At 40.5% G+C, this 19,305-nt stretch overlaps 1 protein-coding gene across 1 annotated transcript; it reads left to right on the plus strand.

Annotated features, from left to right (window-relative positions):
- The first annotated feature begins 6,069 nt into the window (after positions 1-6,069).
- Positions 6,070-12,109, plus strand: LOC134330489 (EGF-containing fibulin-like extracellular matrix protein 2). The gene is made up of 10 exons (XM_063011648.1): positions 6,070-6,159; positions 7,692-7,740; positions 7,892-8,107; positions 8,730-8,852; positions 9,435-9,551; positions 9,720-9,839; positions 10,015-10,134; positions 10,288-10,414; positions 11,258-11,453; positions 11,948-12,109. Exons 1-10 carry the CDS (start codon positions 6,070-6,072, stop codon positions 12,107-12,109), a joined length of 1,320 nt encoding a protein of 439 aa, XP_062867718.1.
- Positions 12,110-19,305: the final 7,196 nt, after the last annotated feature.

The raw sequence follows: 19,305 nt of genomic DNA on the forward strand, positions 1-19,305 counted from the left end.
GAAATTTCATTGCTCTTGTAGCGATCTCTAATTATTTATTCTTTCTGTGCAGCCCGGTAATGAATGACACATGGACCGGTACCGGTCCACGGCCCGGTGGTTCTACAATTTAATGACCTTCATTGAACCTTATAATTTCCACCACATTGCTGTGACCCTCTATTTGACCTCTTTGAAACTGCCCGTTTCCTTCAGTTAGACAACAAAGGCTTTTGCTTCCAGTGCTATCCCCTGTCCACTAGATAAAGTGCCTACAGCACTTTAAGTGCCTACTTTTTTAAAAGCGCTTTCTGTGACCGTGGGCTGCCATCCATGTTCAAATTTAGAACAGTAGTCTAAGCCCATGCAAATGTAAAGCTTGCTTGACTGTGGACATGATCAAGAAGCTACTGAGAAATGTATTTAACCAATAGCTTCAGTGCAGGTAGAAAAACACTGAACAAAAACTCACAAGATTCCTCACTGGATCAAGTGGATCCCGAGTTTATACTTCAGATTACTGAAATAAATGAATATGTGTTGACAGCGAAACCTGTTTTGTTTTGGGTTCTTTTGTAGATTGTTTTGTTGGGTAAACATTTTCAGTGTTTTCTCACACTGAACAACAGGAGTTCGCCTGTAGGGTAGCAGCAGGGAGCCTAAATTTGCACCAGCAGCTCTGGAGACGGCATATGGGGGTTTTTACTGTGTGAGACTTTTACTGGCCTGTAAAATCCATGAATTGTGACAGCTGTCACCCCCATAACCCTCACAAACGGCCATGGAAAATTCCTTCAAATTTCACCAGAATGCTTGTGCAACTTTTATGAGAAGTTTTTTCCCCTTCATTGTGCTCAGGTCATAACGCTGCTCTGCTTTTACTGTATTCATCCAGTCATTTTACTGACTGTTCTTAAACCTTTGGCGTAATGAAGAAATACGACGTGTTTTTGACACTTGGCGCTCTGTTATTTATTACCCTGTACCCCATTCATTTGTGCCATGGTGCTCAGGCCCCTCTACGGCAGGAAATATCCAGTGGGGATAGAATCCCTGGGGAGAAGATACTGTATATATCTCAACGTGCTTTTAAAAACATGAGCGGCAATAAAAACGTTCACATACTTTTTTTTTCATGCAGGGCCAGAGGTGGGTAGAGTAATCAAAACCTAAAAAGTGCTCCTTATATGATTACCAAATTAAAAATAGTAACCTAAACACTCTATAAAAAGTTTGTAACCCCTTAGATTATGTTATTAGTTGCACATACAACATGGTTTAATATTTGTAATAATAAATACACTGTGTGAAGTACTAACACTAAAGCAGTTTGACTTTTTATGACTTTACTAAGTGCAGTGATTAATCATTCATGAGCCAGGCTAAAAAAAGTATGTGAACCCTTGTATTTATTGATAACTGGTTGTGCCTTATTTAGCAGCATTAGACTTTGCATAAGGGAGAGGTAGAATTTGAAATCAATTTGGGATTTTCTGTATGAACAGCTCTTTTAAGGTCACTAAGTTTGTTAAAGTTGTGTTTGAACACATTGTTATGTACTTTATTAAATCTGTAGTGCTTAAAAACAAACTGTGTAGTTTCTAACCTCTTCTTCTGACCTACATGAGGCAGGTTCACACAGGGATCAGTATCGCAAAGAGTCAAGCACTGATCTCCATTATCTCCCGTCTCTGTGCAGGCATCTTTCGAGAGCCACAGTTGGCCGGATGGGACGACTTGCATACCTTTGTGGCTGGCTGTGCAGTGGTATGCACATGGAGATTTATGTGACTGGTGCATTGTGAGGCTCTGTGTGGGTCCTAGCTGCTACCTGGTGAACAAGATGCAGCCCTCTTGACTGCACAAATAGCAGCAGAGGATTGCAGTAATGCAACAGGGAATTAGAAATGATTAGACTGGGGAGAAAAATGTTCCAGGAAGAGACTTTGACTCAAACATGGGTGAAAAGTCCCAACAAACTTAAATTTATTTAAGCCAATCACAGCTCTTATGAGTGGAGCATAAAATAACAATGGCAGTTAAACAGGCTGTGTCCAAAATCACAGACTACTGTACGAAATAGTATGTAGTGTATTTTTTCTTTTTATAATGGTCTCTTGCTGTTGCTGCTGGGTTTTTAACCTCCTTTACAATTGCTCCTGTGTTCTTAACATGCTATTTGCAGAATGGGAACACCCCAGGAGAGCAGTAGCAGCAGAACGTCTTACTGAGTTTCCCCTGTGTGAACAGTTTACATTACTGTGGATCAAATAACACCTGGTCATTAGAACTGCTTTTATAGTCATTTACAGCTTTACATAGAAATGCAGTCTGTGGGTGTGTTTGTTTTTGTTTTTAAAGAAGTACATAAGATCTGACTGATAAAACCAGGTGCATTGTTTTTTGTTTTTTTTGGAGATTACAGGCTGGGGAAGGGTGACTGATTCCTACCACTTAAGAGATGAATTCAGATACTGGGCCTAGGACCAGGAATTTGAATCCTAGGGGGTTAGAAGGAGACGAGACAGAGTGGGAGGGAGTCAGTGACCGTGGGGGAGTTAAGTGGGCTGTCTTAAGTTGATTTAATCACACACACACACACATGCAGTACAGGTCCTATACCTCTCCTCAGACTCTCATCTATTCAGTTCCCACTAGAAAACTCTGTCTGTGACTGGAATATTTTGGAGCATAAAGGTCCCAGCATATTTCTACTGTAATTGTGAAAGAAATTACAGTCCAGAATCCACGTGAGAAGAAATTTGACTGATGAGCTGAAGTCTAAGTGAGTCATGAAACTTTCTGTCTGTGTGTTGATGCCTTAGCTCTGGTAATTTCTTAAGTTTGTAATTACATGCAAATGATATATTTGGGTTGGTTGTGCTTTTGCTGCATAAGGTTAAATACATTTAAGGTCAAAGTTTGACATAACTTTGTACATTATATAGCAAAAACTATTTGGACATCCATCCACAAATGATTGACAGCCACACCAGTAAAACCATGTGTATAAAACCAGTGCTCTAAAATAAATTGCATTTAGATGTATAAATCCAGCTTTGTAGTAAAAGTTTGTGAAAGCATGACTGTGTCCCTTTAGGGCGAGAGGGTCCTAGGTTCGATTCCCAGGTGGAGCAGTCCGGATTATTTCTGTGTAGAATTTGCATGTTCTCCTGTGTCTGAGTGGGTCCAAAGACATGCAGCCAAGATAACTGAAGTTACTAAAAATACCCTAGGTGTGAATATGTGTGTAAATGCATGTGTGTGTGTTTGGACTGTGATGGACTGGTGGGGTGTTCCCGGGGTGTTTCCTACTTTAACCTAATGAATAGGATAAAGTAATGGTGAATGTGAATGACTGAATGAATGAATGTGTCCCATGTACCAAGCAAAATTTAAGACACAGTTTGGTGTGTAGAAATTCCAGTAGCCTGAACAGAGCCCTGACCTCAACCCTATTGAACATCTCAAGCAGTGGGTATTAATTGCAAGCCAGTCTTACTCATCTTGGCCGCTGGCTTGGGCAACTCCATATTAAAGCCCATGGTTTTGGAATTGGATCTTCAATGACCCGGAATGACAAATGTCCACATCAGTTTGGCTGTGTTGGGGGAAATTGTTTTTTTTTTTAACCAAAACCGTGCACCTCACTTCACCGCATGTTACTGCTTACTGTTATTTGAATTCTATCTAATGTCTGTTGAATTGCATCTAATTGTATCTATCTATTTTTTTTAATTGAAGCTGTGAGCCCTCTATGTAACAAAACTTAGGACCTCTACATTGAGACAGGTCACTGATTTAAATTTGAATGTAAATGTAATGCTCACTCACTCACTCACTGTCTCAACCGCTTATCCAGTTAGGGTCGCGGGGGGTGGGGGGGTGGGGGGGGTGGGGGGGGGGGGGGCTGTCAATGGGCGCCACACAATAACACCCTGGATGGGGCGCCAGCCCATTGCAGGGCAGACACACATACACACACCCATTCTCCTATAGGGCAATTCAGTGTCTCCAATCAACCTGACTGCATGTTTTTGGACTGTGGGAGGAAACCGGAGCTCCCGCAGGAAACCCACGCATAGATGTACTATGTAAGGTCTATTATTTAGAACTAGAACTAGCTCCTAGTCACTTCACTTCATTACTTAGAGGTAAGGTTCATGGGCATGTCAATGTACTGTGACTCACCATGCTGGAAACTTGCTGATGACACCAAGCGACTAGAAAAATAATAATTACTCTATTGAATCCATTTGTGCCTTTCCAAAACCAAGTTTACTGGAAAGTAAAATGCTGTTTTAAAATTAGGTCCAGGTGAAAGAGTGTAGGTCCAGCCTACTTGTGGTCAGTGGCCCAGTGGTTTAGAAACCCTGTTCTAAACCACATCAGCAAATATGTGTGATATTACCTACAAACAGGACTCACTTTAGACCAGAATAAATTTGGGTGGGATTGCTGTAATCATGTCTTGGCTGTTTGTTGATACTATAATACTGTGGAAACAGACTCTTAACAAAATCTGTTCAGCTTGATGTGAAAAGCCCTTCATAGAGACCCAGCTCTACACATCTGTGCTGCATTTCCTAAATGCACCCTGTAAACTTCAGAACTGAGAGAGAGCTGTGTGCTGTTTTGTAACTGAATGATTTTGGGAAATCAGCCTCGGTGGGATCATTTCCTCTCAGAGCTCCAGTTCAAATGCCATCACCAGCTGGCAGTCTTCTGCCCTCATTACTGTAAGGCAAGACTGCCATTCTACTTTCTTACATAATTTTTGCATGGAACAGCTAGTGTTGGCCACAGTGTTCATGAAAATGATATAAAACATAATTCTGTCAGATTTTTATCAGTTGCAGCCAACAATTAAAGTGCTTTAGCCAAAAATCTAGAGTACTTTTCAATTACTCCATTTGGTGTTGATATGCCAAAATGTATTTGGTGCATGTTAGATATTTTCTTTTACAATGAGTCGACAAAAAAGCTGTAGCTAACTAATACCAAGTCCATGTCACCCCAAACATTTTCTTTACATTTTAAGTTAAATGTTTACATGCAGTCAGGCTTTTCTAAGCTGATGTAAAGCTCACTTGACTGTTTACAGTGTCACCCATGTTTCAGCAGCTTCTTATTAATGATACTGCACTATAGCCCTCAGTTTTAACTGATAGTATAATGTTCTTACTATGAAATGCTCTATTTCCCTCGTGTTCAAAGAAATCTTTCTCAGACCCCCTTGCTGAGGTGAGTCTTTTCTCATGTAAAATTCAATGAACCCAAAATAAAGCCATATATTTTGGTCATTTCTGATTTTGGTTGATGTAGTGGGTTTTACTGTTAGTACTTGCAGAGCTTGTGTAGCTGTTGGTGAAAGCTTTCATACATGGGTTTAATTCTGCAGGATCTGCATTAACAACTGTAGAGGAATTGTTTGTAGTGCCCATGTGTTGACCTTTAGACTTTTAAGGTGACAAATCAAATACCCAGCATATGCATATAGGTAGATTAAAATATACAAGATATCTGCTAAATGCTAATTCAGCCTTTTGACTCTTGTTACTCTTCTCTCTATTTGGGCTCACTGAGACTCCATAGTGGGCTGTAATACCCCCCCCCCCCCCACACACACACACACACAGACACACACACACACACACACACACACACACTGCTTTATTAAACAGACATAATGAGAATCCTGTTTCATTTTCAACTTTTAGTTCATTTTCATTACCCAATTTATCCATGTAAGGTTTACTAGGCACAAGGCAGGAATTCCCTGGACAGGGCACCAATCCGGCCAGCTGATAGCACAGATAAGATTCAAACATGGATCTCAACGATCTTATGCTAGTGTAATATACCTCGACACTACCTGAGCCCTGAACTTTGGTGCAAATTAAACTTCATTTATGCACCAAGATTAGTGGATTTCCGGCTTAATCAGGACTAAAATATTTAGTGGAAACAATGTCAAACTCTTTTTCCATTCTCTAATTAAAGGTGTGAGAGCTCCAGCTGAACAGTCTCCTCTGCACCTCCACTGTTGTAGCGTATCGTAAAGTGTGTTGAGGATCTGTTTCTGCAAACATGAAGGCAGTCAGCGGGTTGTTGTACGTTACTCTCATCCTTCTACCTACTTCAAACAGTCAGTCACCAGCAGAAAACGACTCTTATACGGTAAGAACCAGATACATCAGCTCAATGTTGCAGTCAAAATTACATTTACATGATTTCTTTGTTATTACAAGTTAGGTTAGCCAAGCCACATTTCTGACACCTTAGTTTTGTACAGTTACTTAGGATGCAGCACTTCACTTCCAGGTGTCATTGGGTTTCCAGAGCTTAGCAGTTTCAAAAACCCTAAGATGACCATGTGCATTGGCATATCTTCCAAAGTGGTAAAAAGCACACCAATATTTGCCTCTGCAGACATCCCAAGTCTCCCGGAAGTTCCGGGAGTCTACCGCATATACATAGCGGCTCCCTGATGCCCGCAATAAAATCTCCCGGAATCTAGAATGAGCGGCCAAGAGCGACACAAATGTGCATGCAGGCGACACAGACTTTTTTCCCCGATCGCGTATTAAATCCGTTATCTGATATACAGTCTAGCGCACTGTGTAAGGAACATAAATCAATTGTCTAATATACTGTCTAGTGCACTATGTAGGGAACATAAATCCATTATCTGATATACAATTTAGTGCACTATGTAGGGAACATAATTAATTATGTAATACAATATCTAGTGCACTATGTAAGGAACACAAATCATCATCTAGTTATACTTTCTAGTGCACTATGTAGTGAACATAAATGAGATATCTAATGCACTATCTAGTTCACTAAGTAAGGAACATAAATTATTTTCTAATATACAATCTAGTGCACTATGTAGGAACATAAATCTATTATCTTTCACACTATCTAGTGCACTATGTAGTACACATTAACAGTTAGCTTAGTAGCTCAGTTAGCAGCTTCTAAAAGTTCTGTTATCACTCATATCCTTTGGTGTAAGCGAGAGGTTTTTTTTGGGCTTGGGGGGTTGAGGTCCGGGGTGCGGGGGTACCTCCCTGAAATGAGTTTTTGCAACTTGGGATGTCTGCCTCTGGAGCAGTAGATGAATCATGTTTTTCTATCTCCATCTGACATTGTGAAACAAATCTGGGTTCATCAATGGTAGGAGAACACTACCTATGTTTAGGACTTTTTGATTGACTTCAGGTGAAGAACAAACAGCAAACAATTACATTAATGCCAAACCTCACCAATGTATTAAATATCCACACATCAAATTCACACAGTCATGTTCCAAATTTCAGTGGAAATCCTTTCCAGGCTGTTATAGCAGGAAAGCTCATGGTTTTGAACCTAGTGAAACTCCAGTGGCCTGCACAAAGCCCTGACCCCAACCCTATTGGCACAAATTTACAAATTGGCACACTCCAAAATCTTGTGGAAAACTGTTCCAGAAGTAAGACAGGGGTTATAGTTGTAGCAAGATGTATAGTATAGGAATGAATTATCCTACAAGCATGTGAGGTTGTCTACCAGGTTTTTTGGACTAATAGTGCATGTCAAAAGTTCAGAAAGGATCAGAAGTTGTTGGCAGCGAGGCCGCGTTGGTGTAAGTGTTAATCTTTGCAGATACAGTGTGTCTCAGTGTGTGGACAGTGTGTAAATGTGTGTGTTTATGTGTCTGTTAGGAGTGCACAGATGGCTATGAGTGGGATGCGCAGACCCAGCACTGTAAAGGTGGGTGGCAGGTCATGAGAGATGTGATGCAGTGATTCAGTGATTTGTTCTCTAATTAGCGTGGCATGATGAGATGTCCCTCACACAGACTCCTCGTCCCTGCTACGTCCAGATGCCGCAACTGTCCCTCTGTTAATCTCTCTGTCCTCAGATATAAACGAATGTGAGACGATCACTGAGGCGTGTCAGGGAGAGATGAAATGCTTTAATCATTACGGGGGTTACATGTGTCTGCCTCGCTCCGCTTTTGTCATCACCGCCCCTGAACCTGTCAGCCAATCAGAGTTGAGTCTGCCTTCTGTGGAAACCAGTGATACGTTCAATCCCTGTCCTGTGGGCTACGAGGCCCAGGGCGAGAGCTGTGTAGGTAAGAGGGTATTAAATTTTGCTCTTCAAATATCATTTAAATGTGCACAATGTTTACTAAGTGTTTCTGTATACGTATTCCAGATGTTCTACATCTAGTTGTAAATCTCTATATAGTATGTGGACATCTGGCCATGAGCTTGTTTGACATCCTATTTTAAAACCATAAGTGTTATTATGGAGTTTGCCCTAACACTCCATGTGGACATGAAAATTTTTACCCATTTAGTCAAGCAAGGCAGTTGAAGCCTAATGAGTAAGGTACTAGACCAGTAATCGAAAGGTCGCTGGTTCAAGCCCCACTGCCAGGTTGCCACTGTTGGGCCCTTGAGCAAGGCCCTTAACCCTCAATTGCTTAGACTGTATACTGTCACAGTACTGTAAGTTGCTTTGCTCTGGTACTGAATACCAAAGCACTCCTTCAGATGTCTTGTAGAGTCCTTGTCTCAGCAGGGCAGAGCTAGTTTGGTACCTCTGTGTATTCAGCAGTTAGAAGGCTATGGCTCAAAGTTATATTGCATATTGCATAGCAGAAAACCCACAATAAAAACTACAGAGATGTTGTCCAATCTTAAAACTGCCATAAACGTATTTTCATGAATTATGTGTTTGTGTGTGTACAGATGTAGATGAATGTGAACTGGGCCTGCATAACTGTCAGCCCAGTCAGGAGTGCATTAACACAGTGGGTACCTTCACCTGCCAGTGTCCAGATGGCTACAGCAAGATTGGCGTGGAGTGTGTTGGTAAGTCCAACCTGCTTTCATAACTCTTGTCCTCTTGTCCTGTTTATGCATCATTTAAACCATTTCATGCATCGTTTATTGACCATGAGTTATTTTGGGCATCTTGTGCCAGAACAATGGGTGTTAATATAGATTAACTCTCCCTTGCAGCTATAGCAGCATCTACTCCTCTGGAAAGGCAAGATTCACAAAATTGTATTAGTACCTGTGCACATTTTTTCAAAACACCAGTCATACAATTGGGTATTGACAAAAAGTAGAGAAAGCCTGGCTCTCAGTTGACATTCTAATTCATTCCAGTGATGTTCAATTGGTTGAAGTCAGGGTTTTGTGCAAGTTCCTCCACAACAAACTTGTCAAAGAATGTCTTTATGGACTTTGGTTTGAGTGCAGTGGAACAGTCATGCTCAAACAGGAAAGGGCTGTTTCCAAACACTTGGAAGCATTTTTAGTACAGAACTGATATTATGCATCGATTATACATGGGGGGTTAAAATAGTTGAACCCAATAATTACAAGGGGTGTCAACATGCTTTTGACCATATAGCATGTGCATTTGTTTACATTTGCCTGTCCTTCTAGACATTGATGAGTGCAGGTATCGTTACTGCCAGCATCGCTGCATCAACGTGCCTGGATCGTTCCGCTGCACATGTGATCCGGGCTTCCAGGTGGCGGGAAACAACCGATCATGTGTTGGTGAGTCAGTAATTTCTTACCATAAACCACACACCCTGTCCCAGTGTTAGCCAACAAAAACAACAGATTCTGGGCAAAAATGGCTAACTCTCTCACTACACGTTTGTGAGTGGCCACAGAAGGTCTCTAGGCGAGAACTGCAGGTCTGTTTTGTGTCCCTCTGTCCAGATGTAAATGAGTGTGAAATGGGAGCTCCATGTCAGCAGAGGTGCTATAACACTTACGGGACGTTTCTGTGTCACTGCGAGCAGGGCTACGACCTCAGTCCAGATGGTTTCACATGCAACGGTGGGTGTTGACATTTTTGCTTAAAGGTTGCCAGTGTAGTTTTTTACCACTAGATTGAGCTATGTTGACTCAGTATTTTTTACACCTAGCTGTGCTTGGGTGGGTTAAATAATAATTAAACAAATGCATTGTTCTTTTTTGATCCTCTGTTGTTATTGTCTTCTTTTATCAACAGACATTGATGAATGCAGCTACTCCAGCTTCCTCTGCCAGTTCAGATGTGTGAACGAACCAGGCAAATTCTCCTGTATGTGTCCAGAAGGCTACCAGCTCCAGGCATCACGCCTCTGCCAGGGTAGAATTTAATTTCATCAGCTTACACCTACTGTTCCAACTGTCAGTGGAAGCTCTGACTCATGAGAATGATCATATTCAGTCCTCCTGTTTTCCTCCCAAAATCCACCCATTCACAACGTTTATTCTTTTGTGTTAATGTTTCTGTGTGTAGATGTGAACGAGTGTGAGTCAGGCAGCCATCAGTGTGTGGAGGGACAGACCTGTGTGAATATCCATGGAGGGCACAAGTGTGTGGACTCAAACCGCTGCCAAAGTCCCTACATCCAAGTTGCAGAAAAGTGGGTGATGCATGCTCTGTATGGTACCAGTACCAGTACAATTTTTGATGTATTATTATTATTTTGCATTCTCTCTCAATGTTCCTCCCAATCTAGTCATGTATCAATTACCCGATTGCATTTCACTTCCTTTCTACTATTGCTAACCTCCATTCCTGACCATGGAGAGCCATGGGGGAGCCCCCTCTGATACATGTGCAGTCGCCGACTGCATATTTTTACCTGCAGGATGTGAGTTTATATGGGGCTCAGTCTCATGCATGGAGAGTCACACACTGATCTCCATTATACCCAGTCTCTGTGCAGGTGCCATCAGCCAGCAGAGGTCGTAATTGCATCAGTTATAAAGGTTCCCCTCTGGCATCCAACCAAACGGACGATCCAATTGTTGTCCGTATAGGCGCCCATCCTGTCTGTAGTAGAATTAGAGATGTCAGCTCTGGTGTGCTAGCGTGTTTTTACCATGCACCACCTGAGCCCCCGTGTGATGTATTATTATTTACAGCCTTTAAACTGATTTATGATTAAAATGCTTAGCTGTAAGTCAGGTCTTTACAAACTTTGACAAATATCACTGCACACTTGTTCCAAAACAGTATCATAACTATGAGGCATGGTGGAGAGTATGTCACTGTTTAAACTGCTTTGCTGTTTTAGGGCCTGATGAGCTTGCAATAATTGAGAAAAAATAATTACTAGTAGATTTTTTTCAGCATTAAGTCTTTAATATTTCACCAACAATGCTAAACATACAGTATTACATGAAACATGTTTATTAGATAAAAAAAGTTTAGCTCTTAATGCTTTCTAAACTTTCTCTTGTTTTTTTTGTTTTTTATCCAGTCGCTGTGTGTGCCCTGTGGGAAAGCCAGAATGTCGAAATCTGCCGTTCTCCATTGTGCATCGCTACATGAGCATCACCTCCGAGCGTACTGTGCCCTCTGATATCTTTCAGATTCAGGCTACTAGTGTCTATCCTGGTGCTTATAACACCTTTCACATCCAGTCCGGGGACGATGGGCGAGATTTCTACATCCGGGTAAGTGGAGGGGTTAATGAAATGTGCATTTACACTCTCTTCAGAATAAAATTTAATCACTATGTATTCTATATAAAATGTAAAATTACGTTGTCAAATAATAGACAGACAAGCAGTCATGAACAGACAAACTTAATCTTAGCTTTATCTTAATATGTGGGCACAAATAGGCCACCAGTTATTGCTCATTATAATCAGTAACAAGAAATAAAATCTATTAAACTGATCCTTGCACTAATTGTTACCATCAGTACAATGGCATACCGCATTATTAAAATAATAATCAAAATTTTATATGCTTTTTACAGAGCTGGCTTAGATATAATTTAGCAGCTCGTACTCTTAGACCTTAACATAGGAAAAATCCAGCAACCTTTTTTTCATCTACACTTTGACCTTATAAACCTAATATAATAATATGGGCACACCACTGATTTGTGTGAAAAGAAATGTATTACATTTAAATGATTTCTTTATTTTTCTTGTTTTCTTAGCAAATAAACAACGTCAATGCCATGCTGGTGCTGGCCAAGGCGGTGAGTGGACCGAAAGATTATGTCCTGGACCTAGAGATGGTATCAGTCAACCCACTTATGAGCTACCAGAGCAGCTCCACCCTGCGCCTCTCTATCTACGTAGGACCTTATGCTTTCTAGAGAAGGATAACTGCTTGGTAAGGTGGTGGTTTAATGAAAAAGAACTAGTTCTAAAAATTAGCACAGCTCGCTACACCAGCAAACCTGTGAAATTATTTTCCTTCTCAGTGTGACCTGTGTGCAAATGTGGGCATATTTTGGATGGTGCTGAATCATACATCTATTTCTCTCACTTTACCACCACAGATTCACACATGCAGCTCATAGACAGTAAAGCTCAGGTGCTAAATAACACAAATTCATACAAAGGTATTAGCAAATTATTCATTTTTCTATAAAGATACTATTTTATTAAACATTTAAATTGCTTCTCAGGTACCATCAATGATAAACACCTTGGTAGAAGAATATAAAGGGGTTTTTACTAATAGCATACTTAACGCTTGTACATAAATACAAACCTCAAGCCAGGAAAGATTTCACATATTGTTGTGTTCCAGTATCTGCCACAAAGCGACGACTGAGTGTGTTTATCTCCAGTCTGTCAAGGCAGAGCAGTTTGATAAAGATTTCACAGAGCCAGAGCTAGTTTAGCATTACAAATATATTTTACATTCCTGGGTTCCCTTTGACAAAAAACTCTCAAGAGAAAAAAGTAAAACAGCTTTAGAAGTGATTTGTGGGTAAAAGTCTCACCCCATGAGTAGAGATGTTTATAACCTCCAGTAATGCAAAAACATTTACTATTTTTGTACAACAGGACTGCAAGCTCACTTGGGCTTGGCTTTGCTTTTCTACTTGCCATGTTCCTAGCCTATAGATCCACAGTGTTAGCTCATGATGGGTAACACCACTATTGTAACAGGATCATTCCAAAGAGCTTGTATTTTTCTATATGATGTTTTTGCTGTGTCAGTAATCCAAACGGGAACTTATGAATTATGTGTTTTTATGCTAATGGAAATAAAATATCACCAGAATTCTGTTCATGTGTCTTTGTCTTCTCAAAATATTGCACATTTGTGTGCCATAAACCTCTATAATAAGTTCCTTTTATATTTTTGTTGTCGTTTTACAGACATGATATTATTTACTGTATATTAACATCCTAAAATGCAACATTGGATTTGTACATATTTCTATTTTACCCCAAATATAGTCCATTAGCCAGGACATTTAGAGTTCATTTTTGACATTTTTTTTATTTTATGTTTTATTATTATTTTATTTTCATTTGTTTACTTATTAAAATGTTTTGCCAACAGATTGGGGCCGTCTCAGTCTCTCCATTCACCTGAAAATTCACCAAGCACTGTGAAAACACGAACATGATTATGCCAGCCCAATGGGCCTTTAACCCTAGCCCTAGCAATAATTCGTCTTTATTTCTTTTTTCTTTTTTTTTAGCCACAGTGGATCATTCTGGCCTGCTGACTAAATACTGACTAAACTCTTCCTATGTTTAATATTAAAAGAACATTACAAGCATGCTCGATAAATGAAGCTCTAAGTGGATTATAAAAATGATTCTAAAATTAAATGCAGTACTAGGTACCACAAAAACATAACCTGCTTAACTCCAATTACCTGAAGACTTTCTCTACCCTAACAAAACTGCAGTAGTGTTTAAATCTTTGTGTTTTCAGTGACTTTTAACTGCATCCATCTTGAGGGTGGGGAAAACACTTATTTTTAATAATATACTTATCTGTTTGAACAGGGCCTCAGTGTTACAGGTTAACAATAACTTTATTTTTTTTTCTATTTTATTTATGCATTTTCTCCCAATTTAGTGTAGTCAATTTGTCTTCCACTGCTGGGGGATCCCTGATTGCAGTCGAGGTGGGTATATTGCTGCTCACGCCTCCTCCGACCTGCGCACAGCCCTTAGTGGAGCCCTTTTTCACCTAAGCACTCTGCACATGCGCCTCTCTATCTGCTAATCAGGGTCCTTACACAGAGTTTGAAGACCCCACCCACATAGTCCGGTCATCCCGCCCTAGCAGAAACGTGTCCACTGCAGGCACTGCCAATTATGCCCGCTAGATGAGTGATTCTCAACTGGTGGGTCGCGACCCAAAAGTGGGTCGCGGACAAGTTCTGGGCGGGTCGCGGACAGCTTGTAAAAAATAAATACATAAAAATTTTTTTGTAAATAATTAATGCTCAACTGATTTTGTACTCGTCTTTTATCTGGAAAAAAAAGAGTCAGAGAGAGGCACGCATCAGACGCGCACAGCATTCTCGTTGCCATGGTAACCACCATTCGTTTGCCGGTTACCCTTCTCTTTAAATTTGTGATGATGTTCGGAGGCAAGATGGCGAAACGCAAATATAACCCGGAGTATTTGAAATGTGGATTTTCGTTCATTGAGGACAAACACGGACAGAAAGCCCAGTGTGTTATTTGAAACCATCCAAACTAATGCGACATTTACAAACGAAACATCCCGCATGTAAAGACAAGCCGGTGGAGTTTTTTAGGTGGTTAAGGTACTGGACTAGTAAGCAGAAGGTTGCCGGTTCAAGCCCCGCCACCACCAAGTTGCCACTGTTGGGTCCCTGAGCAAGGCCCTTAACCCTCAATTGCTCATCGTGTTCCGCTCATTGTGTAAGTCGCTTTGGATAAAAGCGTCTGCTAAATGCTGAAAATGTAAATGAGCTGAAGGTATCACAGAAGTGTCTGACAGCATCTTGCACCAAACAAGAACATGCACTCCGGGCGTCTTACCTATCTTTGTGAAAGTGGCTTTTCTACCTTGGTCCTGCTCAAGTCAAAGCAGAGAAACAGGTTGAACACTGAGCATGATCTGAGAGTAACTCTGTCTACTGTCACCCCAGACTTTGAAACTCTGATCAGAAGTAAAGTACATGCCCAACTGTCTCACTGACTTCCACAAAAGACAGGTTAGGTGAAAGCATCTTGTTTTGTAGCCTTATTTATTTTATGCAGTTTTGATATTTAAATTTATTGTAGTAACTTTTATACATGCAGTTGGCATGGTCCTCCTCAGTTTCTTTAAAAAATTGCTCTTAAATTCACTTTGCATGCATGTATGTTTAAATGTGTTTTTGAAGGCTATTTTTCAAAAATAAATTTGTTTGGATTGTATTCTATAAAAGTGGGTCGCGACTTAATGACCATGAGAAAATGTGGGTCCCGGGCTGAGACCAGTTGAGAACCCCTGCGCTAGATGGCGCCTAGTCGACCGGTGGCAACGCTGAGTTTCAAACCGAGGAACTCAGAATCTCGGCGCTGGTGTGCTAGCGGAATATCCCGCTGTGCCACATGGGCGCCACTTTATTTTTTTATTAACTTTTGGACACATTAGTAATCCACTGACCATCAAGTGAATTCATTTGATTAATTTAAACAAATGGAAAAGTTGAAGTTGATTTACTGATTTCCTGTTGATTACTGGCAAGTATTTGAGAGAAAACCAAAATACCTGATGAAAACGCTGGCAGAAAGAAGAACAGTCTGCATTCTACGTTCCTAACAGAAACTGGCTGGGGGCAATAATCAAGTTCAGGTACCTGGAGCTGTGTGACACCAATGACATCTTGGGGTAAAATGAAAATTGTGTCTAATCAGTTTTGCGTGACTGGGATTTTTTCTTAGGTGCCTATTTGCTTAATGTTTGTGGAACATGAAACAAGTGTACGCAAAAACCTTGATTGTATTAATCAAACGCTTCCACAGGGTGACAGTATAACACAGACACAGGATGTGGAAGCTGCAGGTGAGGCTGAATTTTAGAAAAACTTGTGCATTCATTAAAGTGTTTAGTTTGGAGAGCAACCAGTGTTCTCTCATTGTCCAGTTGGCATTTCTCCAGGTTCACAGATTACCTTCATTCTTCCCAAACGATGCGAGTATTCAAACTGCCCCTAGATGTGAGTATATTAATAGGTTAGTGTGTGACGCCCTGCAGTATATTGGCACGACTGACATTGATTGACATGACTGACATGTGTCAAACTCCACCTGACAGTAACTAAATGGAGGGCTTGAACCTTAGTTTCAAGAGCTGTGCAGAACTAGCACTACCCTCTCTGCCACTCAGTAACCTAGTGTCTGGTGAAATTGTGTTTTGAAGATTTACCTTGCCTACTCTACCCATACCAGCACCACATATAATACCATGTCAGTGTTACTACAGTGCTGAGAATGGTCCATCACCAAAAAAATATCCGGTTTTCCCTTTTCAGTGATGGACAACCTAGATTAAGCACCTATGGTGTAGTTTTATCTACTGTACTGGGAGCTACATGTGTGGGCATTGTTATATCGGTAGTGATTGCATTCTTCAGCAGGGAGTTGATGATCTCATTCGTAGCTGGTATTGGCACAACAGAGGCCTTGTGGGTAGAGCAGCAGATGGCAGAAGGTGGGAGGTGCTGTAGAGTGAAGCCCTGGCCATGAAAGCTTACTAAACATGTGACTTGTGGGGTAAAACAAATCTTCAGACTTTCTCCTTGGCTGTCCTCTAAAAAGAAAGACAGAGACAAATGCAGATGTTTGTCTGCTGAATTTGAAAATCCAGTCGTTTATTAGTGGTAAAAGGAAAATCCCATATGGAGGGGAACTGAATTTCAATCACTACAGTGGAAAAATGTGAAATGCAATACACACATCATTGCTTTCCCATAGTACCATGCAGAATAAGTGCCAAAATAAAAAGTAATCACTGTCCAGTCGCAATTCTGTACTGAATTTGGGACGTGGCTAAGAAACCAGACTGTAATCACTCTAAGCTATAACTTATTTCAGAGAAAAGGTTTTTGGGACATCCCCTTTTAGAGTAAAAGAGGTAATTAACACTTTAATACAGTGAGTTGAGAAAGGTTTAGTCACAGACGACTACAAGCTTTTTAAAGTTGAGTGACTTTTAGACAACATGGGACAGGTCCTCTCAGTCAACAGCAAAGTCTTCCCAAAAATTAAAAAAAAAAAAACCCACACCGAAGTCCATTCTATAGCAGCCAGGCCAAATCCAGTAGAGGATTGCAGTTGGACTAAATACTTTTCATTGTGGCACAAATACAGCACTGCTTGGACTGAAATACAATGATTGTACTGCATCTTAAAGCATTGTTTGTTTGTTTATTGGGATGTTAACATCATGTTTTACACTTTGGATACATTTATGACAGGAACGGTAGTTACTCATTACACAAGGTTCATCAGTTCACAAGTTTAATGTCAAACACAATCATCAGAATCAGAAATACTTTACTGATCCCAGAGGGAAATTGCAGTTCTTACAGTAGCACCCATTTATGTAGAAGAATAAACACTCTAATCATTTAAAATAAAGACAAAAGAAGAAAAATTTGCAAATAGAAAGTTACAAAGTTATTTCACACATAATTAAAATACTTACATTATTATTGCACATATGAATGACGATATTGTATTTCCATTTCACCTCACTTGCATTCTTTGGACTGTGGGAGGAAACCTGAGCTCCCAGAGGAAACCCACACAGACACTGGGAGACCATGCAAAGTCCACACAGCAAGGACCCGGCCTGGCCCACCTGGGGATCGAACCCAGGACCTTCTTGCTGTGAGGCAACAGTGCTACCCACCAAGCCACAGTGCTGCCCTTTTAAAGTATTGTAGTACAGTACAGCTGCGATTGCATTGATTGCATTTTAAGCTGATTTTATTCAATTCTGACACAAATTCAACAACAATTTCATTCTTTTAAATGCTTTGGATCTTTTACTTTTCATTTTGGAATCTAGTTTTCCTCATGTCAGTACAATTTAAACACAGTCTTATCTGCATTGCATTTAACTTTTAAATTCAGCATTTTCAATGTATTGTTATACACCTGTATATGTATATATGACAAATACAGGCATTCTTCTTCTTCAAAATTTGCACTGGCTGTGTCATGGTGTTGTGTAATCACATTAGACAAAGCTGACTGATCCCAGTTTGTAACAGTAAATACATAAACACTCACACTATCATTATTTATTCATTCAGTGTCTGTCACACACACACCCATTCACCTTTAGGGCAATTTTAGAATCTCCAATTAACCCGACTGCATGTCTTTGACTGTGAAAGGAAACCGGAGCTCCCAGAGGAAATCCACGCAGACACTGGGAGAACATTTAAATTCCACACAGAAGGGAGACCGTTCCACCTGGGAATCAAACCCAGGACCTTCTTGCTGTGAGGCAGTGCTACCCACCGAGCCACCGTGTTGCCCACGCTGTGATTATATGTGTCATTATTTAGCATTAAAAATAATAACCAGGATGACAAACAAACAACTGGAATGGCACATATGACCCCATTATTAGCAGGAAAATACTAAAAATGGTATCTGATATGTTAAAACGGGGTTTTGGTCTATTTATGTAAGAATGAATAGGGGTCAGGGTTACAGTAATTTCCTCTCCGCCCCCTCCCAACACCTCACTATCAGGCTTTTACAAACATTATGAGCACGCTGCCACTGCTGGGTATGAATGGGTGAAATCATTGTCAATGACTCCTACAGTGAGATGGTGGTTGAAGAAAAGACAGTCATGCACTTGCGTAAGAGGTGTTACTTTGTGTTTTCAAATGACTTCCTTCCTAATCTTTTTTTTCTCCATTCACTGCTCATATTTCTGGAACACAGAATGGTAATGTGCCACTCTGGGGCAGAAAAAAGATGAGGTGGTTCTTGTGTATTTGAAAAAAAATCTTTGTGTCATGTCAGAATATGGGTACGGTTAGGTCAGGCTTATTCATTATGCCCAACAGTAGCTTGTCAGTGGGGTGTACCTTTGACCTTAAAACCATTATGATCTGAGTAATTAGCTTCTCATGAATCCTACATTGGTTTCTTCAAAACTTGAGACTTACTGATGATTTACCAAAAAGAAAAAATGGAAATAAAATGGTTTAATGTAAAAGACTTGACACTTTATGCCTTGCAATTTTAAACATATCACATTTGATTTTTTAAGTTATTAGGGGATGATAAAGTCGATGTTGGATCCTGATCCAGGATAACAGTGTGTCTGGGGCCTTCACAGAAACATTGGGTGCAAGGCAGGAATACATCTTGGACAATACTGTCATTTATTAAGGGGGTGTGAGGTGGGCACTGGTATTGGAGAATTGGAAGCCCACTTAGACATGACGAGAATATCCAGAGAGATAAGTCTGAGCTCAAAGTCGAACCCAAAACTTTGGGGCTGTAATGAATCACCAGAACCTGCTTTGCCACTGTGTGAGAACCCACA

Source organism: Trichomycterus rosablanca, chromosome 16 (genome assembly GCF_030014385.1).
Source record: "Trichomycterus rosablanca isolate fTriRos1 chromosome 16, fTriRos1.hap1, whole genome shotgun sequence".
Lineage (NCBI taxonomy): Eukaryota > Metazoa > Chordata > Actinopteri > Siluriformes > Trichomycteridae > Trichomycterus > Trichomycterus rosablanca.